Genomic DNA, 22,559 nt, shown 5'->3' on the forward strand with positions numbered 1-22,559 from the left:
TCAACATTGAAATGCAGTCGGGTTTCATCTAGATCAGTTCGCTTGTTCACCGTGCGCCTCTATGTACCTTGGTTGACGCTGTCAGTTGCTCGCATTGTTGTGACAGCTGTTCATGTTTGTTTCCCAAGCGCAAGCAGATTCGCAATCGCTTCTATTTTCCTGAGAGCCGTTTGTTATTTGGTGCAAACGAAGCTTGGGAAAGCAAAATGCATCCGGACTCGGGCCACACCACCTACGAACTGTCCAACCAAACGTGTAGATTATGCCTGGGCAACAAGGAAGAAGTGGCAGCGCTCGATGCATCGTTGACGGAAAACGAGCTGACCAACGTCATCGAAGGCATGTTCAAGATAGATGTGAGTAGGCCTGCGATTTGCTTCCGGTGGTTTGGAACTTTACGCAACGACCGTAACACCCGTTTGGCTTCTTCTCTTTAAGCTGGATGAAAATTGGCCATTCCACAATGCGTGCTTCAAGTGTATCAAGGAGGTTCAGCTGATTGAAAGCATTCGGTCCGAGTTTTATGAGAAAAATAGAATATTCGATGTGCTTTGGACGTACGTAAGCGACGGCGGCGTGCCGGTGGAATGGTTGTGTTGATTTTAATGTTCTCTCCTTGCCCGTTTTGTAGCCAGTACAAGCGGATCCACCTGCAAGATGAGACGTCCACCAGCGGCAAAAAGTATGTATCGAAGGAAATCGAGGAAAGCATGCCGGCCGAGTACGTCATCGAAGAGTTGGTGGTGGAAAAGTCACAAATGGAGATGCTGCAGCCGGACATGTTGCATAAGGAGGAAAACGCCGGTGCGGACCTGATTATAAAGGTGGAAGAACAGGACGAAGACGAGCACGGCGTACAGGAGGAGCTGGTGTACGAAGAGATGACGCTAAGCGAAAGCGATATCGATATGGATGCCATTATCGAGGAAGAGAAGGACGCAATGCACGATACTAGCGAGGTGGGCATCATCGAAGACCATATGGTGGAACAGGACGAGCAGGAGCAAACCGTGTCGGAAGGCTGTGATTCGGAACACCATAGCGACAAACTGTACGAAACTGGCGAAGAGGAGGAAGACGATGGATCACCCGACGACGAAGGCTACTTCGATGAGACGATCATTCGCTGCTACATTTGTATGGCGTGCGTGGAATCCGAAGGCTCGCTGCAGGAACATTTGACCACGATGCACGGGAACCTGCTACCGTTTCACTGCGACAAGTGTTTGCTACAATTCCACTCCATCCACGAGGTGAACCAGCATCTCATCACGCACGTGTTTCCGTTCGTTTGCCTGTACTGTCCACGAAGGTACTGTAAGGAGCGACTGTTGCGCGTGCACAACAAGGTTTGCAGTTCGTACCGGTGCGTGCTTTGTCCGGCCGAGTTTGTCATCAAGGCTCATCTGATTGCCCACAAGCGACAACACACGGCCGAGCTGCGGAGCTCGAATAAGTGCAAACACTGTGGACGATCGTTCAAACAAGTGAGCAAGCTGCGACGGCACATACAGTCTGGCGAGTGTAGCGGTTCAAAGTCCGAACCAAAGCCATCCCCCGAGGCGTCGGTAAATCGGTCCAGAATTGGCAGACATCTGCTCGTCTGTCAGGTGTGCAACCGGAAGTTTGATAATAACTCTCACCTGGCCCGTCACTTCGAGCGAGACCATGCGGAATTCCGACTGCCCCTGTTCCCGTGCGACGTTTGTCCGAAGAAGTTTACCTCGTTCGAGAAAAGTATCCGGCACCGGGCGTACCATCGCCGTTCGACCGCAAAACCGAAGGAAACGAAAAAGGGCAAAGAATCGGACACCGTGTGTAAGATATGCAACAAGGCGTTCCGGGTGGACCATCAACTGCTGCGCCATCTCACCGAGGACCATTCACTGTCGCTCGAGCTGTTCGAGTGTGAACAGTGTCCGCGTAAATTTTCGACCGAATTTAAGCTGCGCAAGCATCAGTACAACAGCCACCGGGACAATAAGCCGATGTTCGTGTGTTCGCACTGTGGACAAAAGTTCGAGAAGAAGCTAACGCTGAAGGACCACGAAACGAAGCATCTGGGAACGCCGGCGTACAGGTGTACCGAGTGCAACAAGACGTTCATTCACAAGCACAGTCTCGATCGTCATGCACTGGTTCACAGTGACGAGAAGCAGTTTGCGTGTGACTTTTGCTCGAAGACGTTTAAGCGCAACACGACGCTGGTCATTCATCGGCGGATACACACCGGGGAAAAGCCGTACCAGTGTGAACCGTGCGGTATGCGGTTTATCGATTCGAGCACACTGATAAAACATCGCCAACGGGCACACATTAAGGCGGAATGACTAACGACAGCCGATGGGTTGAACGGGGCAGAGAAATTGTCTTCTTTTACTTTGTTTGCGCGAGGCGTGTAATATGGTGGCAAGCGCGACTGGACCAGACCATCGCAAACCTGTTTTGCTGATCGTTTAAAAGTGCACATAAATGTTATAATGTCCTGTGTAAATTTTACTTTTATTTGAATCTGACTGAGCCTGCTAATGATAAAACCAACTCCATTTACACTTCTTTTTTTTGTGCAAAAGTAGTAAGGTTGCTCATTAAGCTTAAGGATAAATATTCTCCAACTGTTGGTCGAATAAAGCAGAAAGTTTGAGTTACATATGACGAAATGTAAGTTTGGGAGAAAATGATACACAGCATTAAAAATTCGTTGATGACCAGATCATTACTGTTGATCTATTTTAGATTAGCAGCGTGGTGATCATCATAGAACCGCGCATAGGTAGAGTAGGAAGGAGATCAGTCTCTACCCAAGCCTACAACCTGATTCAAGACAACGGAGCATGGCTTGAGGAGGCTTTTGGCACGAATGACTCTGAGCATCATTCTAAGAGCTTAGTAGTCAAGGCCTGTGAAACTACCAGCCAGAGCACCATAAGAGCTTTTGGGCTTGGAATGGAAACATGAACGTATAGGACTATTCATCCATACGATTTCTTGATAGCTATTGCCCCTCAGTAGGTTAAGCTCCTTGGCAAGTAAGTCGAAGAGGGCTCTTGAATGACAAGGTCTCTGGAGAGAACAAAGTCCCTTAGTAGATAAGGTCCTATTTAACTTCTTCCTTGGCACTACAACCTCGAGAGGTCTCCGCCTGCCAGTTCTGGCTTTCTGTGACGTAGTCAGCCCTGCGTACGACGAGGCGGTCTGGATGGGATTTGTACCCCGATTATATAATATATGAGCGAGTATGCGCTGAAATGATAACAAGGGTGGATATACTCGGATCATAGTGAGTGGACACGTCAGCTGTGTTATTAAGCTGGTACATATACCGCCCGGAAGATTGGTAGACTAGAGTTGTACACCACCAAACTGCTCAAGAGGCACGGCTACTTCGATGGTAACATCTTCACACAAAGAGTAGGAGAAATATCCTTTGCTTACCAAGAAAGGACACCTAATAGAGTCCCAGTGTTAATAGCTCAAGGCAAGGGGACGGACTCTCCTGTCTACTGTTCAATATAGCCTTGGAAGGTGTCATTCGAGGCGCGGGGCTGGACAACGACATCTGTGGCACGATTCGCTATCGGTCTCTCCAACTTCTTGGCTTCGCGGACGACATAGATATCGTTGGCAAGACGACAGCGAAGGTGTGTAAGGCGTACACACGACTGAAACGTGAAGCAGTAAGAATTGGACTGATGATCAATGCGACGATCGTAATGGAGTCCGAGTGGGAAGTAGCGTGTTAGTCGACGGCGAGAACCTCGCGGTGGTAGAGAAGTTCTGCTATCTTGGGACTGTCGTTAATTCGGATAACGATGTCAGCAGCGAAATCCGGAGACGCATTGTACTGGGGAATCGTGCCTACTAAGGCCTTCACCGTCTTCTGAGATCCAGAAGACTTCGAGACCGCACGAAATGTGAGATCTATCGCACACTGATTCGCCCGGTGGTCCTATATGGTCACGAGTCTTGGACCATCCGAGCGGAGGATGCAAACGCTCTGGGCGTGTTCGAGCGACGCATCCTCCGGACCATCTTTGGCGGTGTGTTCGAGCATGGAGTGTGGAGGAGAAGGATGAACCACGAGCTTGCTGAGGCGTCGGGGAGCACAGAGAGTTCGTTGGCTGGATCAGGTGAAGGGAGACCTGTCGGAGATCGGGTGCCTACACGGAGGGGAAGCAGCAGCCAGGGATCGAGTTTCCTGGAGATCTATTGTTGACCGGGCCATGTCACGACGACGTGCTCTTTAAAAGAGTAGGCCAACATGATGATGATGAAGACACGCTCGAGGCGCGATACCATGCCCTGGAGACAGCCCAATTCACATGGCATAAACGCTTCTCGTACCTCGGACATGCCACTGGATTAGCTGTTAGGGCATAACTTCAGTGATAGGCCTTTTGTGTATGTGAAGCAACTTCACACGACATCACGCTGTTACTCCCTGGTTAGAGGAGTCTGGCGTATAAGACTCATGATGCTAGATGAAGTAGACCATCATCAGTTGCTGCCATAAGCCATGGAGAACTTCTAGGGACGACCCCAAGATATCCGTGTTCCTACCAAGCGGGCCAACTTTCTTCGTCATTGCTAGAGTACCACTGAGGACACGATTGCGATTGGACACGTCGTTCACAACCACCCGAACGCTGGGGCCCAATACACTGAGACTTCTGGAAACAGCGAATCCACAAGACCGAGCAATACGGCCGTCCTTCATGAATAAAAAAAATCCACAACACCGCATTGTTCTATTCTTTTACAGAGCACGTCGTCGTGACATGGCCCGGTCAACAACAAAAATTGAAGTCAGATAACGCGCGCATCCAAGGGTCATTTTAAGAAAACCGGCGAACGCGCAAGCTGTATGATGGGACATAGATGGGAATGGCTGCCAGGAGGATTGGGGAGTCAATGCAAGAAGGATGTTGGCTTTAAATAGCCTGCGCGCTTGACAATGGCGATCTTTTAAGCCATCCTGTCCCAGCAACTGACCCTCAAGCACAACGGATCACGGACCTCAGACGCCATTCGGGCGATGAGGCCCAATTATTTGTTGGCTCTCTCGAGGACTGAGTTGATATGTGGCTCAAAAGATAGTTTATCGTCAAGCCACACACCAAGGTCCTTTACCAGAGTGGCTCATCACCGAGCTTGTAGCAATATGGCTGCTTATTATGATAGCGGCAGAATGAGATTACGCAGAGGAAGTCTTGAGACGAGGACACAGGAAGATAGAACTTAACATTGTCATCATGCAACAGGCATCCTTTGGGAGGGAGCGACCCGATTCAGTCCGAGATGAAAAGCGAAAACAGTAAAGGACTTATGACGCTGCCCTGAGGACCCCTGAATTGCCTACGAGAGGATCGGAGAGCACACCGTCGACCCTAGCCCCCCAGTAAGTGCGAGCCTTCAGAAAGGAGTAGAACCAGAGAAGAAGTGAACCACCGAAAGCTAAGCGTTCCTTCTTATCCAAAAGCAGCCTATGAGGCAAGCAATCGAATGCAGCCTGGAAGTCTGTGTAAATGTAAATTTAAATGAAAGGAAGTGGGTGGACGATAGGAAGGATTAAAGAGTGGATAACAGACTCGAGGACTTAGTAGTCGGGATTCACCTCAACCCCGTAAGGTAGACTCACTGCGACGAGGTTGTGGACTCTACGGTGAACGTCCTTTGAGAATATCCACGGTTTGCCTAGGAACCGGAGTCGCTGCTGGCAGTCGATGATGACAGTACTGCCATTGCTGTAACAACAGTGACATCGACAGTGGAACAGAATAACATACAGAATTCTCCATTAACTCTTCCACGGCGTCGTGGTCCACAACGTTCCTCTGCTTCAGAGGAGGGCTTTAGATATTTGATGTCGCTCCTGCCGTATTAAACACGTTTGCTTTTAGCGCTTGGTCACTGAATTATCTAACCTTCATGTACCTGAAAGTAGTAGGCGAGGGTCATGGAGGTTTCAATTCTGACCGTTATCAGGTCTTTTTAAAAGTCAAATATGAATCCGTTACTAAAATTAAACCACAAGCCTTCAAACCTGTTCTTGCTACATTAGTTATAAAAAGTTGCTGAAAGTTGTACTATTGTCTCAAATCCCCTATATGTATGTAATCATGCAGTGGAATAAACATTGTTTCCTGCCATGTGCCGTGTGCAATAAATGAAGCGTTACAAGCGATCAACAAGACGATCCAAACTCCCTCTCCGGAGCCATTTCCATTTCCCGAATTTCTTATTCACAATTCCACTTCCAGCAATAAGGCAGAGGCAGCGCACATAATTTATGCCCCACATCCACCGCCTCGAATCCCCAGCGGATGCTTTGGACGAGTGTTCGTCGACCACGTGCTCGTCGGAAGGTTGTATCGGAACTCTAACGATGTACGATACCGTACCGCACACCTGCAGGCATATTTATGCGCCCGATTGTGATGGGGTTTGGGGCGCAGGACGTCAGGACCCAGCGTGCAATGCCTTACTACGGCGATAGGACATAATAAATATTGTTGCTGAATATATTGAACACGCATTTGATCAGGTATGTACATTTTGATGAGGTGTATCCGGGCTCTCGGAGGCGATCGGGTTTTGTTAAGAAGAAGGAATGGCGGATATTTCTTGCGATAAACCAAGTTTCGAAAAAACCTGCGACAGATTGTTAGCAAATTGTTGTAACAGTGCTAAATGGTGCGGAATATCAGTTAGTTCTTTTTGGGAAATGAATTATTGAACATGGTCGAGATGGTTTCCTTAATTTCGTCCACTGTAAGCCATTTGACCACTAACCGCACAACCGTTCTTAAGCCAAAGCAAACGGGGCTATTCCTTCTCTGGGGCTCATATATCGCTCCGGTTGGATGTTGGAAGGTTTCTTTCCATTTCGATAATGGACACTAATTTTACAACCCCGACATGTATAGATTTCCGAGGGCCACTATCGAGTCTAGCCCTCCGAATTCTTACCAGACACGGATCGGAGAGCGAATGAGTTAAGTTTTTTCTTGCCTGCAGTCGCATGTAAAACCGACTCATAAATTTCTCCACTCCAGAACTCGGGCTTGAGTACGGCCGTCCCCGGGTTTCCGGCTCCAGGAAAGCGAGCAAACCGCACAGCAAATTCAAACTAGCCTTTTTTTTTGGTTAGAGACGCAAAATAAATTCCAATTTAGCGAATGCATTAACACGAGCCAATGGGGTTGGTAGTATTTTTAAAAGAAAAACCACTGCAGCCTTTAAGTCATGATCTATGCAGCGCGGAATCGTATGTGGATTGGATTGGAAAGATTTGAAGCACGAAAACATGCTCCCGTTGGTTTGTGGTCGAAAGACGCTACGACCGAACGACAACAAAGTTTTATCATGCTGTATGGTGGTGCAAATGTGTTTATAATTTAATTAGCTATCGGGAGTCGGTTACGTGTTGGAGAATGTCTTTTAGCTGGAAGTTGTCTTTGGATGGGAAGGCGAGTCTCTCGACTGACCACGACGTTGCTGTAAACGGATTGAACCGTACAGCCAGCACCCAACAACACTTCCTAAGGGATTGTCCATAAACACCGTAACACACCGAGGATCCTTGTGAATATGAGATCTCCTCGATGCCACAACGACTATTAAACCCCTTTCGATGAGACATCTGCATTGGTTGTTGAGGCTCTTTCGACTTCTTTGAGTAGACAAGGCCCCAACAATGAAGCTTGGACTGCAAGGAATGTTTGCTGTAAGATATCTGCTGGAGAGTCCCCTTCAAAATTGATTTCATTTAGTAGATTTATCTTGATCGATGTAGCACGAAGGCCTACAAAGCTCTACGGATGACGAGTGTTAGACCAGGTCCCTAGGACACCGAAGCTCTATCAGACAACAAAACTTCTTGATAGATGAGGCCCCTTCGACAACGAGATCTTTTGCCATAGGACCCTTGATACATGAAATTTATACGACAAGTGTTCTACGCCTGCAAGGTCTCTTCGTAGGTGTGACGCAAACTACTAGACCTCATTTGTTTACAACAGAGATTCTTCGTTGCAATTACGAGGTCTCTTAGTAAATAAGGCTCGTTAGACGATGAAGTCCATCAGCAGTGGTGGGTTAAGATATTTGAAGGCTCCAAGTGAAATGACAGTTGAGGCCCCTCTAATTGTGATTTTAGAGGGAAACAACAGGATTTCCATTGTCGAAGAGGCTCCGAGCGGCCGCCGCTTCCGCTCCTAGGTCGATCCACCACTGCCCGTCAGAGGACGAGGGCTTGTCGTATACCAGGTGTTATATACCAAACTGGGAATACCACCGTCATCGTGTTGACTTTAGAGGTTATCAGATGAATGATACTAGAAGTTGACACGGTTTAAAGCAGTGCCAGCGTATTTAAGATATTGGAGATATAAGACGAAATAAACGATTTTAAACACAACTTCAGGTTTCTTCGACTGAGGAGGTCCAATAGACAACGATATCTCTTGGTAGGTGAACTCCTTCGACCACAGGAGACCAACACTTACTAGACAAGGTCCCGTTGTAGATAAAGCTTGGGCGATAAAGACTCTTTGTACACTTCGTGACTTAAACGGCTAGACCCCATTCAACGAATACGAGATCTCTAAGTACTGTGGTATCTTTGTACTTGAGGCCCTTTGTACGAGGATGCCTATAAGAGGGCACCAGGTTCGGTAGACAATGATGTACCTCGGTAGGTTAGGCACCTTGGACATCGCTACCTCTCGCTAGACGTTATCATTTAGAAGGATGAGGGGTTTTGAGAGGCCCCATGAACATCGAGGTCCTTGGCGATTGCCTTCTTTACCTGTCTTGCTCATCGCTGGACCACATAAGTTCTCGTTAGTTCTAATAGCTCAGAGCAGTAGAAAATCTAGTACTTCGGAGGCCTTATTCGGAATGGAAGTTTGAAAGCCCCTAACAGAGAGAATGTCGATCTGTGAATAATTGTAGAACTGCTGACCGGGAAGTGTGGGATTTTGAGTGAATCAGCTATGTATTCTGTGTAAAATTTTGCATGTATTATTGGGAGGCTGCTCATAGATTCCAAATTTCCTTATGCGTGGCATGTGGACTTGTAGTGCTTTCGTACGAGATTCTTTTACGCAGGCCCAAACACTCGAGTTCAAATATAAGAGTTCCCAAACAAACGAGTTCCCAAATATAAGGCCAATTTTACTAGGATTCAAACTCTAACTTCTATTACAGGACCATTTCTACGAGGCTATCGCCTAGGACGGTCGCTTCTTGGGTCAGAGTTTCCATTTCAACGATGGAGAATGTGTTGGACAAGATAGAGATTATTTCCCAAAATTCGTCCACGAGCCAAAAGCTCAGAATAAGCTGCTGACAGTTTGCGACAGAAATCTTATTGACAGTCGACGAATCATCTGTCGAAGGGACTCCCGTTTGACCTTAGCAGCAACCGAGTTCCTCTCTCGATGGGTTCCAACTCCGTTGCCAACTGTTCTGTACTAAAAAGCCATTTTCTTTTCACGGAACTACACTAGCCTATTTTATTGACATTTTGGATAATTTTTAAGGGTTTAATTGCAGAACTAACAGCATGATAGCCTTTGTACTTCAAAATGCATACTGATCAATGTAAGTCATTACAGACCTAGTTCTACTGTCTCTACTTCTTCTTCTTTCGCGCCACAACCTTTCGACGGCTCGGTCAGCCATTTTCCTCCCCTTATGAGTGTTACGTTATAAATGGACGACCACTGAATCTGTCCGTCTATCCGTCTGTCTGTCTTGTTTGTTTGTTTTTCCCGTTGTTTGAGTTCGTTTGCATCGAGAGCGTGTGTGTGTGGTTAGTGTTTCTTTCGACATTTAAATTTGGCATCTAATTTGTTTACAGGGCGCATTACAAATGGAGGGCGTGTGTGTGTGTGCGACAAGATGTAAGTTCTTCTAATGTGTTGTTGATGCAGATTTACGACACCGAAACGCATAACGACAACACGCGACAAATGCCCTGGTTGGCGGTGGGTAAGTACAAACACCCCATGACACTTGTTTCACTTGTGGCCGAGGTTTCGGTTAATTTAGTTTCAAGTTCCGACGCGCGGCGGCCGGCTAGCGGGCAAATCTCTTACGGCGCCCTTTCAAAGTGCAGCAGTGCAAATCGTTCGGGGCACGTGGCCGGCACGAGGCGTGGAGGCGTTACCGTTGCTGGTGGTTTGGCGCCAGTCGGATTTTATGCGACCGTTGTTTACAAGATCCGTGTTTACACCATATAATTATCCAATTAAAATGCGATACAGAGTGCAGAAAAAGGGGTGTGTTCGCTCCATGTTGTCCATGGTGCGGAGCGTTAACTTATTCAATTTACTGCTTTGTATTAATATTTGATTTAAAGAAAAGGATTTAATTCCTTTCCATAGAATTACTTAAAGCGTACCCGATTACTCTTGAAGAAGAAACCCATTGTATAAATATGATAGATTGGACTTTCCTTTTTTTCGTGCTGTTGATGCTCCACAATAAGCACATAACATCAATCATTAGATCGCCGGTAGCATCGGATGCAAATCAATCGGAATTCCGACAGACAGGCAATTAGATTGATGTGACGCAAAAAAAAAAACAGGGCAGCATTTTCTAAACTCTTGCACTCACTCACTCACTCAACTCGTCCACCACTCATTTGTCGCCAAATAAATGCGATAAAATTTGTTGACCAGGCAGAAAAATGTATCCCCATGGGAGGATCGTCCCCAATGTCGTCGACACAAGGGTGACATTAGATTGTAGTTTGTGCCATTGGTGCAAAACTATTTTTGATAAATTTAAATGATCAAACCATTTGTTTGGACCGACGCTGGTGTAGTGTTTAGGTGGGTAGCTGTTGTTCACCAAATTAGCCCGGCACGGTCGGAGGTTTGCTGGTGATTCCTAATCTACAGCCGCCACCATCACCTCCACCACCATCATCTAGTGTCACGTGGGATGTTGCAATGTTAGGGGGTGGGTGGCTAACACACACAAACAAAAAAGCGGAAAGAAACACACTTTTGTCCGAATGCATTTTTGCTGGCGAGAGTGTGTTACTCGTGTCCGAAAGGTGAGATTAGGTGTTTTACCGTACCCTGCTGCGTACTGCCAGTGTGGTGTCTGCTCCCGATGCTGCTGTATAATGAGTTTTATATTTCTTGCGATCGAAAAACATCAAGACAAATTATTGCTTTCGAATGGCTGGTAAGCATTCTTTGATGCCTTAGGTGATTTGAATAATCTGTCGAATGGGTGCAAACAGTGCTGACGACCGATTGGAACGATTGTTCAAGAACGATCTATAAAGAAGGAATAAAAATAGAAAGGCTAAAAAATCAGGCTGAAAAACCAAAAGGTGGAATTTAATTATGCAAAATTGGCAATACAAGTGATAAGCATTGGAGTAAAATTGGATGAAAGACCAATATGGGCTTAAAAAGTTTTTAAAAGAATGTTATATATAGAAAACTTATGTTTTAATTTATTTAGTTTATATAAAAACTTTAATTAAAAAACTTTTATGTAGTTTTTTTAAAGCTATACAGTGCGTAACAGAACAGAAAGGCCACTAGTTTTTTGAGAATAACTCTGAGAAAAAGTCTTGAGACATAGGCGCGCTTCGGTTGCAGTAGAAGATGGGTGAGCGCCGCAGCCACAGACTTAAAAAAAAATTTGACAAAAATATTTGTGGTATTTTCTGATATTCTTTATTATGTCTAAATTTTTATATAATATTTTCTTTGGTTTTTGATACTCAGGACGCACTAAAAGCCAGGTATGTTTATCCCTAAAAGAGCCATTTCTCACTACATTTTAATAGCTACTGCATTTGTTATGGGTACTGTACTAGGGATGTATATATAAATAATTTGAAAGATAATTTTTTATTTTCTGTACTAAAAAATAGGGATTTTTCATGATTTAAAGAAAAGCTCATGGAAAAACTAATAATAAAAATATGTATATGATTTTTTTTCATTAAGACTTTATAAATAGCATATCAGGAGGGTTCATTTTAACTGTTTAAAAAAATGTTAAAAACTGTTTTTACATTACTTGGGAGTTTTTCTTACTGCCTGTATTATTTATCGAAATTTAAAATGAGAATTTGCATAAAAAACGATGGGTTTTCTTGAGTGGCCTTATAGTTAATCCTTATGTTACATGAAGCAATTTTCAACCCAATGAAGACATATGTATTAGTGTGCTTAAAAATATAAACAATATATGAGAAAACGTATTTCTCCATCCTCTACAACTTTGCAGGAAATTTTTTTTACCGATGCCTCCAACTTTACTAGTTATTCTCAAAAAACTAGTAGCCTTTTTTCTGTTACGCACTGTAAAGAACTTTGAAACAACCTCTAGTAAATTACATTAGATATTTTTATTTTATTTATTTATTTATTTATTTATTTATTATTACGGTCAGACGCCGTATTGCCATCAGCGCGTGCGATGACTACGAATCATAAATTCACACAAAAAACAATTAAAGAAAATTAACAACAACCTCCTTGTTATTTGCCATATCCCGGGCATGCTCGGTTGACAAATTAAAGATAATTCCTGATTTATTTGGACACCGTCATGACAAATGAGACTTGTTTAATATTATGAATTGTAATAGTCATATGGCTCATAAGGGTCGTCATTGGCTCCCTCATGTAGAGAGCTTTAGACAGAGTCCATGTCTGAGGGCATATCTTCTTCTTCTTCCCTGGTACTACGACCTCGAGAGGTCTCGGCCTGCCATTTCTAGCTTTTTGTGACTTGATTTTACCCGAAGCAAAGTAGTCAGTTCTGCTTATGAAGAGGCGGTTTTGGATGGTATTTGATCCTCGGTCTGGTCGTGTGAAGATCGTTATCTCCTCGGCCACCGGACCGCCCCAATCCGAGAGTACATACTCCACAGTGAATCGGAAGAGTGCCTGGATCCTGCGATAAAGTTCCTCTAAAGCCGTGCAATTCGATTGAGTCGATTGCCCCTCCGGACATCTGCATAGCTTAAGTCTTCAAGCATCAATGGGCATCTCTTGAAATAATTGGGATACATGATGGTTGATGCTTTCGTTGTATACCATACTAATTTGAAAGAAAATGAGCTTCGTGGAATAGTTCGCTCTTTGGAGATAGTTGTTGAAGCTTTACCAGGTCTGCAATTCGTTTCCAGAAGACCTCCAAGTCGTTGATGAATAGTTTCCTAGCGGAGCAAGTCCTCACGGTGTACTAACCAACTGAGACCACCGTCTGGATACCTGCACCATCAAAAAGACGCCTTCGGACATCACTGTCCAATGCTTCTCGTGCCAGATAGTAGGAAGCAGCCAGATAGTAGGTTAACCCTTCAAGAACTCTACGAAGTCACTTTGTCTAAAGCGTTCCGTATGTTATGTGTTGTGCTACGTGTAAGTTACGATTTTTAAAGACTCATACAGCCTCAACTCTCTTGTTTGTGCCATAGCTAGACCAACGCTAGAATTCGCCAGCATTATTTGGACTAGAATCTATTCAGAAAAAAACTTACTTGTATATGAGCCCGTAAGGGCTCAAATCTTTCATACCGTTCTAGGACTATTCTTCTAGAACTATAGAAGACTACCGTTCTTCTATTCGAACTGGAATTTCTCCGATGCAGACGAAACATAGCTCTGAGTTTCCTTTCGTACAGGATACTAACGGATTAAGGGATGCCCCGTAGTTCTTGCCTAACTATCACGCTCCTAGCATTTCACACTTACAGAACTTGGTTCTAACAAACCATCGTTTGAAATCGATTAGTGCAACTCCACGGAATTGGAGCGATCAGGAGAATCTGTAATCACTGTCGGAGAATCTGTAGGTTAATTATCGGATTACTACTACAAGTTCTTCTGTTAGGATTTAAGTAAATGGTTTATGTGTGTGGATTTGCTTCAATTATTGCATTCAAATTACCAGTCAGATAATCTGTCCGACTAATGAGAGTTGATGGTCTACAACAGGCAGTCCAAATGCATTCTTATGTTGCGGATTTTATTGCCTGATCATAACAAAAGTTGTACATATAAATAAACGCTTATGATTTAAACAAATAAATGTTGATTTTTATACCATTAGCGATTTTCAAACTGTTTCTTTTAATTATAAATATGCATCGTTTCTCTTAATTCACCAGCGCTGTTTAAGAGAACCTCCCTCACAGTATTGTTCTTACAAGTCATATTCACTCAGAAATCACTTTTAAACTGTTTATAGAATTATCATCCAACTCCATTCCAGTCGTGCCACTCCTTAGCATCACACAGCGCGAAAAACTGCTGTACACATGATGATCCTTCAGCTGCGATCCACAGCGAAGCAAACCTTCGGGTATACCGACAATCTTAGCACACTCTTGCCGTATCTGCTGCCGTTCCAGGCCAGTCGGCGGAAGTTCCACTGCATTTCGGTTCAGATTGCCGTAGTAATGGTAGAAGCATCGGAATAAGCCATTCGCCGACTCGATTGCACTCAGGTATGGTTTGTAGCCGCAGGAACTGTTCTCCTTCAGTGGGATTTGAACTCTCCGTAGACATTCGTTCGTACGGTTCACGTGCAACGTATCGCCCTCGTCTGGTGTGAAGAATTGACGCATCAACTCAACACGCGGCACGTTTTGCGTTGCTTCGAAGACGCGCAGATTGAGTAGAATGCAGAACATCAGCTCTTTCGTCGCCTGATCGTCTCCGTACTGGTGGGAGAGGTAAGACGTTGAAGCAGCAGATGATTCGATACGCAGATACTCGAGACAGTCGGACTGTGCTTCATCCCAGCTTTTAGTCAGAATGTGATGTTTCAGGGCACTAGCGGTAAGTAGGCAGCAAGCACCACACAAAATTGCAAGTAAACGAAGATGCATTGTATTGCCGGCTAGACACACACGTTCGCGTAGGTTTACCGGACTGAGAGTAGAGAGAAGTATGATCGTGCCGGGTGCTGCATGCACGCACTCTTATACCTCGAGTGCTCTGTGCCGGTGGGAGGTTTGTGAAGGTTTTCGCCGAAAGTGTGGTGCATGCAGTGCAGTTTGTAGCACGCGATGGTACAATGCAACGAGCAGCAACCGTGCATCGTATGATAACAAAGTAAGGTAAATAGCATTACTTTTCAAACTTTCTGTGAAGAAAGGTGGGCGCTGCTCAATTTCCTTTTAAATGTTTGTAAAAAAAGTATCAAAAACTAAACAAATGATGAGTAAATTATTTTTGTTCTGTTTGCGCTTGACTGGAAAAAACAATTAAAGCCGTAAACAAATGCTGCTATAGACAATTCATAAACAAACAAGATTTTTTTTCTTTTACTACTCTATTATAGCATGAAAGGAGATAGTATTACAACTAATGTTTAGGTCTGTTGAAGTTTTAGATAAAATTAGCTAAGTTGGTGCTGCTCTACCTTTTGCTTTTCTTCAAGTAAGCTCCAGGTCGCTCAACTCTCAAAGAAGCTCTCCAATTTTGATCAATTTTTTAGCTTATTAAGATAATACCATGCTGAGGCATATTTTTGTTCACTTCTTGAAATCGTGGTCTTATGTGAGTGCTCATATATACCAAATCTTATCTCTCTTCTCCGGGAGTCTTCGAATTTAGAATGGTGTTATAAAAAGGCCTTCTCGTGGAGTAGTGTTGATGGTACCCTGTAGTAAAGACTGATGTATAAGGCTTTGTTTCTCCTCCAGTGGTGTCTGGACTAGCATAAAAGGAAGATTGAACCCAGTATCACAATATCAGCATCAAAGATTAGAGAATTGCCACTGAAACACCAACTGGGCCAACCTAGACCTCTCCACAAAACTCCACTCTATCAAGCACAACACCGCACCATGGGACGATCCCGATTCCAGCCACATCCAACGACTCCTTTCCCGCCTACGCATTAGTCACACCACATCCTTACCGATTGCCATGGATACACTACACACCGAAACACCTCTTAACTTGATACCGACCTAGCATTCATACACGACAAACAACAGCAGAACCGCCTCATCCGATTTTTACGCATCAGCAACCTGTAGCGAGAGCTATAAATTCATAGCATAATAGTTTTCATATTACACGAAGCATAATAGCTAACAAATAGCCATACTCATAATACAATTTACCACACTTATGTAACATTAGACAGCAAAGAGGCGAATCAGGTATCAAGACCCAAAGCCTCTATAAATAAACGAAAAAAAAGTTAGAGAGTTGCATTCGTTTATGAACTAAGTTAGCTAAAGGTCATCTGGATGAGCTTGATTGAAAGCAGCCTAGTAGTATCATAGAACAGGCCATGATATGGAAGACCACGTAGTAGGGATAAGTTACTAGGAAGTTAGTAGGGCTGTAGGTCAGCTTCAGATAGGAGACTCGAATATAACGTCCGAATTGGAGGATATAGCACAAAGTTTCGGGTTTAGTACAGAGCGATCTACCTCTACAAGGTCTCTAGGTAGATGAGTCCTACCTCTAGGTAGACGTGGACTTCTAGTTAGACGACTCCATGGACAGGATACTGTAAAGAATCTAAGTAGATGCGATCTCTTCGACTACTAAAACTCTCCGTAAATGTTATCCTTACTCTTAGAACATTAGTCCTCTTAGACTGCACAGTTCTGTGACTTGATTTTATCCGTAGCTCGATAGTCAGCGTCAGCAATGGTCTGCGAACCGAAAAGCGGTCGGGATGCGATTTGAATTTCGGTGCTGTTGTGTGGAGAATGACGTCGCAATCACCTCAGCTACCGGACTGTCTAGACATCTTGGAATATTATCTCAAGATTTAGTCCGAAAATGGAGTACGCAAACATAGTGTGCTATTCTGCTGCTTCTCGGGCTCTAGTGCGATTGGTATCCTACAACTCATGATCTTGCGTTTTGTACACCGTGCCTGCGATCAACGTTTCGAATATAGGACTAGGTGTCTGATGATTGGGCTGACTCTTCTTGATGAGCGTCTAGAGCAGACAGGGCTGTCGTTCATCACTGTCCATCAACTCAATGCTGGTAATCATCGAACCTTACATATTACTTTAGACTACAACGACTATGTGTCGAGAATTCATCGCTGTCTGTGATGACGTCGAGTCTAGCATCCCTGCTGCTGAGTTTGTTATTTGTGTAAACGTCAAGGATATGTTTAACCAAGCCCGTCTGCATTGTTTTTTGTACATGGTACATGACGCATGGATGACGAATTGCTTTCAAATACGTTACTGTAGGTATGTTAGGTCGAGATGCATTAAAAAACAGGGTCTAAATCTGAAATCAGGATCTAAATCTCTTGGGCGATTAGTGCCCTAAGACAAGATAATGCATCTTGAAAACTGAAGTGTCTTGGAATATTACACATTTTGAATGAGAATGGACGAAGGAAAACGAGTCGGCCACCATATTTTAGAAATATGCTTTATAGTGAGTTTGGAAAATTAAGGCTGATGACGAGTTCTTGTCATCGCCGGTAGATCAGACATTTGGAAGGTTGTGTACGCCGAACGATTACGATGAATACGGACGTTGTCGCACTAGATCGATTGTTTCACAAGACTATCCGAGACTATCCGAAGAAGCAATAGGATGCTTTGGTCTCGGAGAGAATTAGTGTTTGTCGATGGGTTCGGGGTGTACCGAGTAGAAGAAAGCGGTGCTGAGATTGGAACCAGATTCTGGTCTAGGTGTCAGAGATGATATTTTTTGTCCAAAAGAGCAGGTCGTGATGGGATAATGTAGTATTGTTGATAGACCATTCTCTCCCGTCTTGATTAGAAGGCCCGAGATTCCAATGTCCAATAACTTGGAGCTCACCAGTAAATAAGAAGGTTTTCGAGGGGCTGGATGTGGGGATTCATGAAAGATCTTGTTTCGAGAGCGTTAAGGATACTTGTGCTGCAGAAGAAGATGACGTTAGGGTTTATCTGTAATAAGGATGATTTGGTCTGCTATTGGAAGAGCATGGTACTTAGTACTTCCTGATAGCCAGAAACCGGGTTTTGGAAGAGCAGATGCAGTTTTCGATGCAGTATGCCAGTACGAAGACTGTCAGTATTATGTCTCACTCCCAGTAATGAAGTTCCTCACGCTAAGATTTCTTTCGACACTCGCCATTATTAATATAAAACTCAATTTCTGCTCCATTTTTAACTGAAAATTATTAATAAAGAGCGAGTGACACAATTATGAGCCAACTCAAACTATTGATGATCACCGGGGGCGGAAAAGCGAAAAACATTCAAGGAAAACGGTACAACCAAAATGATAAATGTGTTTTAATTTCATAATTGGCACAATTCATATTTCGGCAGCGCAAAACTCGCACACAAATCGTTTGCGTTCGATTGCGAAAAAAAAAGTCCGATTTCACCGTGCCCGGCTGCCGTGCTAAACCCGGTAAACGCTACCTTCTGCGAAAGAAATCCTGCAAAAGGATGGCTGCATTAAAGCAAATAAAGCGGGAAAGCGAGAAAAGGGGGCACGGGATTGTAATGAAGAATTATCGTTGATCAAGCTTTCCGTTCCGTTTGCCCGAAACCTTCCCTTCCCTCAGCCTACTTCCTCGCGACAATCGGACGAGGCGCAAATAAGATTTGCCGAAACTTACGCCATCCGTAACGCCGGGAACCTTGGAGGAAAATGGGAAATTGCACTAGCCCCGAAATCAATTCCATCAATTGACAGTTTGGCAGTGGCCGCTTTTCGATTTTTCCCGCCACCCCTGCCCTGGGAAGGCGTGGTGTGTGCAAGTTGGAAAAGTCAATTCAAAATGAAATCCCGAACGGAAGGACTTCCGGTGGGAGACTCTCGAGTGCGTCGAGAGGACACGAGCCCGCGGGGAGGTCATTTTTCTTGCAGCAATTGTGCGTCGTTCCAGGCACGGCAAATGGAGTCGGAATCGAAAATCGAATTTGAATAATGGACGAAAGTGGCCTTTTGATTGGAGCGCGCTCGGAAACGGGAAGAACGAACGCCAAAAGGAAAAGCGTCTCGATTGTACGACGCTCGCTCCGTGCGGCAACGAAAACGATGGGTCATTATTGGATGATAAATTATGAATACAGGCAAATACATTAGCGTTGAAAAACAGATTTTTCCCTGCGATATTATGTTTCTTTGGAATTTGTTCTCCTTCTTCCGGTGGCTTGGTTGTTATTTTTCGTCACTCGACGACGTCTTGCGCCGTGCCGTGACGTCCTTCTTTCGGGTTTTTTTTGACACTTTGTTTTAGTGTTTAGCAGTTGGTGTTGGAGAGTTGTCCATTTTTTTGTTGTTGGCTCTAAATTCTATCACACACACAGCTTGAATCACGGAAGGTCCCTCTCGTCCGTCGTCGTAGAGGAGTGTTTTAATTTTCATTTCCATGTCAAACCGGCGAGCATTGACAAATGGCGTTGGCAGGACGGGAGATTTTTTTCCTCTTTCTGAGACTGGTCTGAGATTTCTTTTTTAATAAGGTTTTTTTGTTCTTAAGCTGCCACAATTTCTGCATTTTGCTTTTAATTTTCGCGTACCGAGACCTGGCGAACCAATCACACCATAGGCTGGTGACAGTTTTTGCGCCACAGTCTGGGCCAGAGGTTTTTCTTACCCCCGGGCCGGAAAAAGTTTCACCCCATGGAGTTTCTTCGCTTTTCTCGCCTCTCACCGGTCAGCTAAAGACGATCGCAGTGGTGTAACGATGAGGAACACCCGCGTTTCCGCGTCCATGTTACTTCCGTTGGACATTTTAATTAACGGCTGTACTTTGATTAATTAAAAAAATATGCTAATCCGTGTGTTAACGCCAAATGGTTCCGCACACGGCGAAACAATCGTCTTGTGATTGTTGTTGTCCGCAAGAGGCGCGCTCACGGAAACTATAACTTACTTCCGTGTGGCTTAAAATATTTTTGTCCCAACACCGACTGACGGTCAGGGGGCGGTTTGGGTTTATTTTTTTTAAAGTAATTCAATTTGACAACTCGCTCAAACTGAGCCCATAGGTCGTTGGATTGGTTATCGATAGCGGGGCTGTGATTGTGAATAATAATTTGTTATAGGTTTGGCATGTGTTGCATGAAAAATTGAGCACCGGCCGATTGCTCCCGTTACTGCAGTGCACTAGTTGGCAAGTCGCCCTGGCAGTCTTCACTGTGCGTGCGCGAAAAATGTTGTAAGTTTTGTGCAAAATATTTTACATAAATTTTACGACCAACAGCGCAACGTGTGGTACCGTGCGTTTCAGAGGGGTCTCTCAGGTTTTCGGAGTTTTAATCGAATGGGCGGTAAAAATTGATTGAGCAAGGTCACGCGCTATTTAGAAATTTATGGCATTTATGGGAAAAATCGTTCGGAACTCGCTATTCCGGGATAGGGGGAAAAACTCAGTTCGGAATCAATAAATTTGGCTAGCAAAAAAGCCCAAGCGCTACCCAACTGCATCCGTCTATCCATGGGCTGCATCTTAGAGGGAGTGATAAATAAATCAGATCATTGCGCGACGATTTGCTATTCGCTGCAGATGTTGCAAAATCTATAATAATTCACTAGATTATCGTTCGCGAAGGTAGACCATTTTTGCAAACCATTTTTTTCAAACTGGAAATGTGATTTGCTGTTTTTTGAGGGGATGAGGGAAATGATTTTCAATGGCTCTGTTCGTTACGGGTGTAAATATCATGGAGATAAGACATGCAGATGCGAAGGAACATGAGTATAAAAGTAACTGTTTTGTGGTTTAAATATCAGTGGTTTATTTTTGCGTAATCGAATCAGCAGAAGGTTCCTAATGTTAAGGGTGTTTAAATTGCTACATTTTATTAAAAAGTATTACACATTTGACTTATGGTAAAGTATATTAAAATAAAGTTAAGAAATTTATCGCAAAGCCTAGGAGCAATTATAGCGATGAACTTTGAATGAGCTATTTGATATGCAGTTTGTTTAAACTACAACATAAATTTGGTTTGAATTATAATTATGATTAACAGGCTTATTTTATGAGTCCGATGGCTCCGATCTTTACACGGCACGACCCGGGTTCAAATCCCATCCGGACATCCAATCCGTACTGACTGTCCAAATACGGGTAAAATCAAGCCATAGAAAGCTAGAAATGGCAGGTCGAGACCTTTCAAGGTTGCAGTTCCAAGGAAGGAATGGCTTAATTTATTGTATAATAAGACTGGACATGTTTTCAGGGGAATGACAAAAAGCTTCTCAAAATCGATTTCTCGATTGATTCAATGATAGGATCGGTTTTTCAACATCATCTTCAACTAATTTTCAAATAAAAACCTAATTAGATTCAATGAAAGTCGGCATTCTAATCCGAATTTTACAATATTAAAAAAAATGATGAGTCTTATTTTATTGTCTATCACTGTAGATCTCGTACTTTTGCTTTGTGCTATTCAATATTCCTTGTTAGTTCCTCAAGAAGTTTTTTCTTAACAAGCAAACTCATTACGGCTGGGCTGTCGGCTAGGCTTGCAATGAATGTATTCTGACTTTACATGAACACACTGATTGAATGTTAAATTAAATCAATATCAAGCAACAAGGAAACTGAAGAAACAAGCTCAAAGGATTAATCGCATGATTCAAACTTGGTTTGGTGCGAGGCTCAAAGAAACTTAGGACGAATTATTGCAGAAAATAATTAAATTAAGGCATTTAAAAGTACTAATTGATAGTAAAATTACGTAGACTTAATGTTACCGCATAGTTGGTTAGTCAGTCCTTACTATGGGAGAACAGCCCAGATGAGATTAGAACCCAGGTCCTGCCACGGGGTCAATCACAACGATTATTCATGCATTAATGTTTATGCAGATGATAAATCTGTTACGTTGAATTCTTAACAACTGTTAAAAGAAAACTTAGGTCTAACAGTGGACATATTCGAAAGAAATATTAAAAGTAGGAGAATGCTTGCCACTGATACCGATAGAAATTCTGAATTTCATTTAAAAAAGCCACCAAAATCACCATGAAAAAAAACCATAGGTTGCTATTACACATACACAGTTAAGTGCGAAAATATATGAAAGCTGTCCATGTTGTATATGATAGTAAAGGAGAAGTTTTATTAAGAGGGGAACTTATTAAGAGCTGACGTGGTACAGTTGTGTTGGACATTGATGAATAAATTGATGATTTTGGACTGTAAATGAAATAAGATTCAACTGCTTATATGTGCTAAACATTGGCAATTGTTTACTCATTAAAAAATACCAAGCTGGTGTTAAGTACAAAAAGTAGGAGTTACTGATTGAACTAATATAATTATCTGTGAGACTGGATTAGTACTACTTTTAGGTTGGTGTGTTAAATCGACCAAGTGAAATCCTTTCACCAAACATTTATGATATATTTATTTACTAAGCACTGTGCTCAACCGTCGTTTCTTAAAACATATTAAACATATTTGTTGTTAATAATTTGCTAGTTCGAAGCGTTGCCGCTGGGTTACAAACGTTCATCATGGAGAGCAGATCCGGTAAGTCGATACGATAGGTCTTAAGCTCCGTTTTGAAGAATCTCTGCATGTTCAGCAAAGCTAGGCCGAGTAGCATACAG

The 22,559-nt window shown here is 43.5% G+C and overlaps 2 protein-coding genes across 2 annotated transcripts; one reads left to right on the forward strand and one right to left on the reverse strand.

Moving 5' to 3' along the window:
• Positions 1-11: 11 nt before the first annotated feature.
• On the forward strand, positions 12-2,713 carry LOC118502401 (zinc finger protein 883-like). The gene is made up of 4 exons (XM_036034623.1): positions 12-16; positions 86-356; positions 439-557; positions 632-2,713. Exons 1-4 carry the CDS (start codon positions 12-14, stop codon positions 2,328-2,330), a joined length of 2,094 nt encoding a protein of 697 aa, XP_035890516.1. The 3' UTR covers positions 2,331-2,713.
• Positions 2,714-14,206: 11,493 nt separating this feature from the next.
• LOC118502402 (general odorant-binding protein 69-like) lies at positions 14,207-14,881 on the reverse strand. The gene has a single exon (XM_036034624.1). It carries the CDS (start codon positions 14,879-14,881, stop codon positions 14,207-14,209), a length of 675 nt encoding a protein of 224 aa, XP_035890517.1.
• Between the last annotated feature and the right edge of the window lie 7,678 nt (positions 14,882-22,559).

Source organism: Anopheles stephensi, chromosome 2 (assembly GCF_013141755.1).
Source record: "Anopheles stephensi strain Indian chromosome 2, UCI_ANSTEP_V1.0, whole genome shotgun sequence".
NCBI classification, from domain to species: Eukaryota; Metazoa; Arthropoda; class Insecta; order Diptera; family Culicidae; genus Anopheles; species Anopheles stephensi.

Excerpts from the sequence above, each read along its gene's own strand:
- LOC118502401 (XM_036034623.1), top strand. Across the intron at positions 357-438 it reads AAGGCATGTTCAAGATAGAT|CTGGATGAAAATTGGCCATT; the intron begins GTGAGTAGGCCT and ends CTTCTCTTTAAG. Across the intron at positions 558-631 it reads ATATTCGATGTGCTTTGGAC|CCAGTACAAGCGGATCCACC; the intron begins GTACGTAAGCGA and ends CCCGTTTTGTAG.
- LOC118502402 (XM_036034624.1), bottom strand. The coding sequence starts at position 14,881 with ATGCATCTTCGTTTACTTGCAATTTTGTGTGGTGCTTGCTGCCTACTT.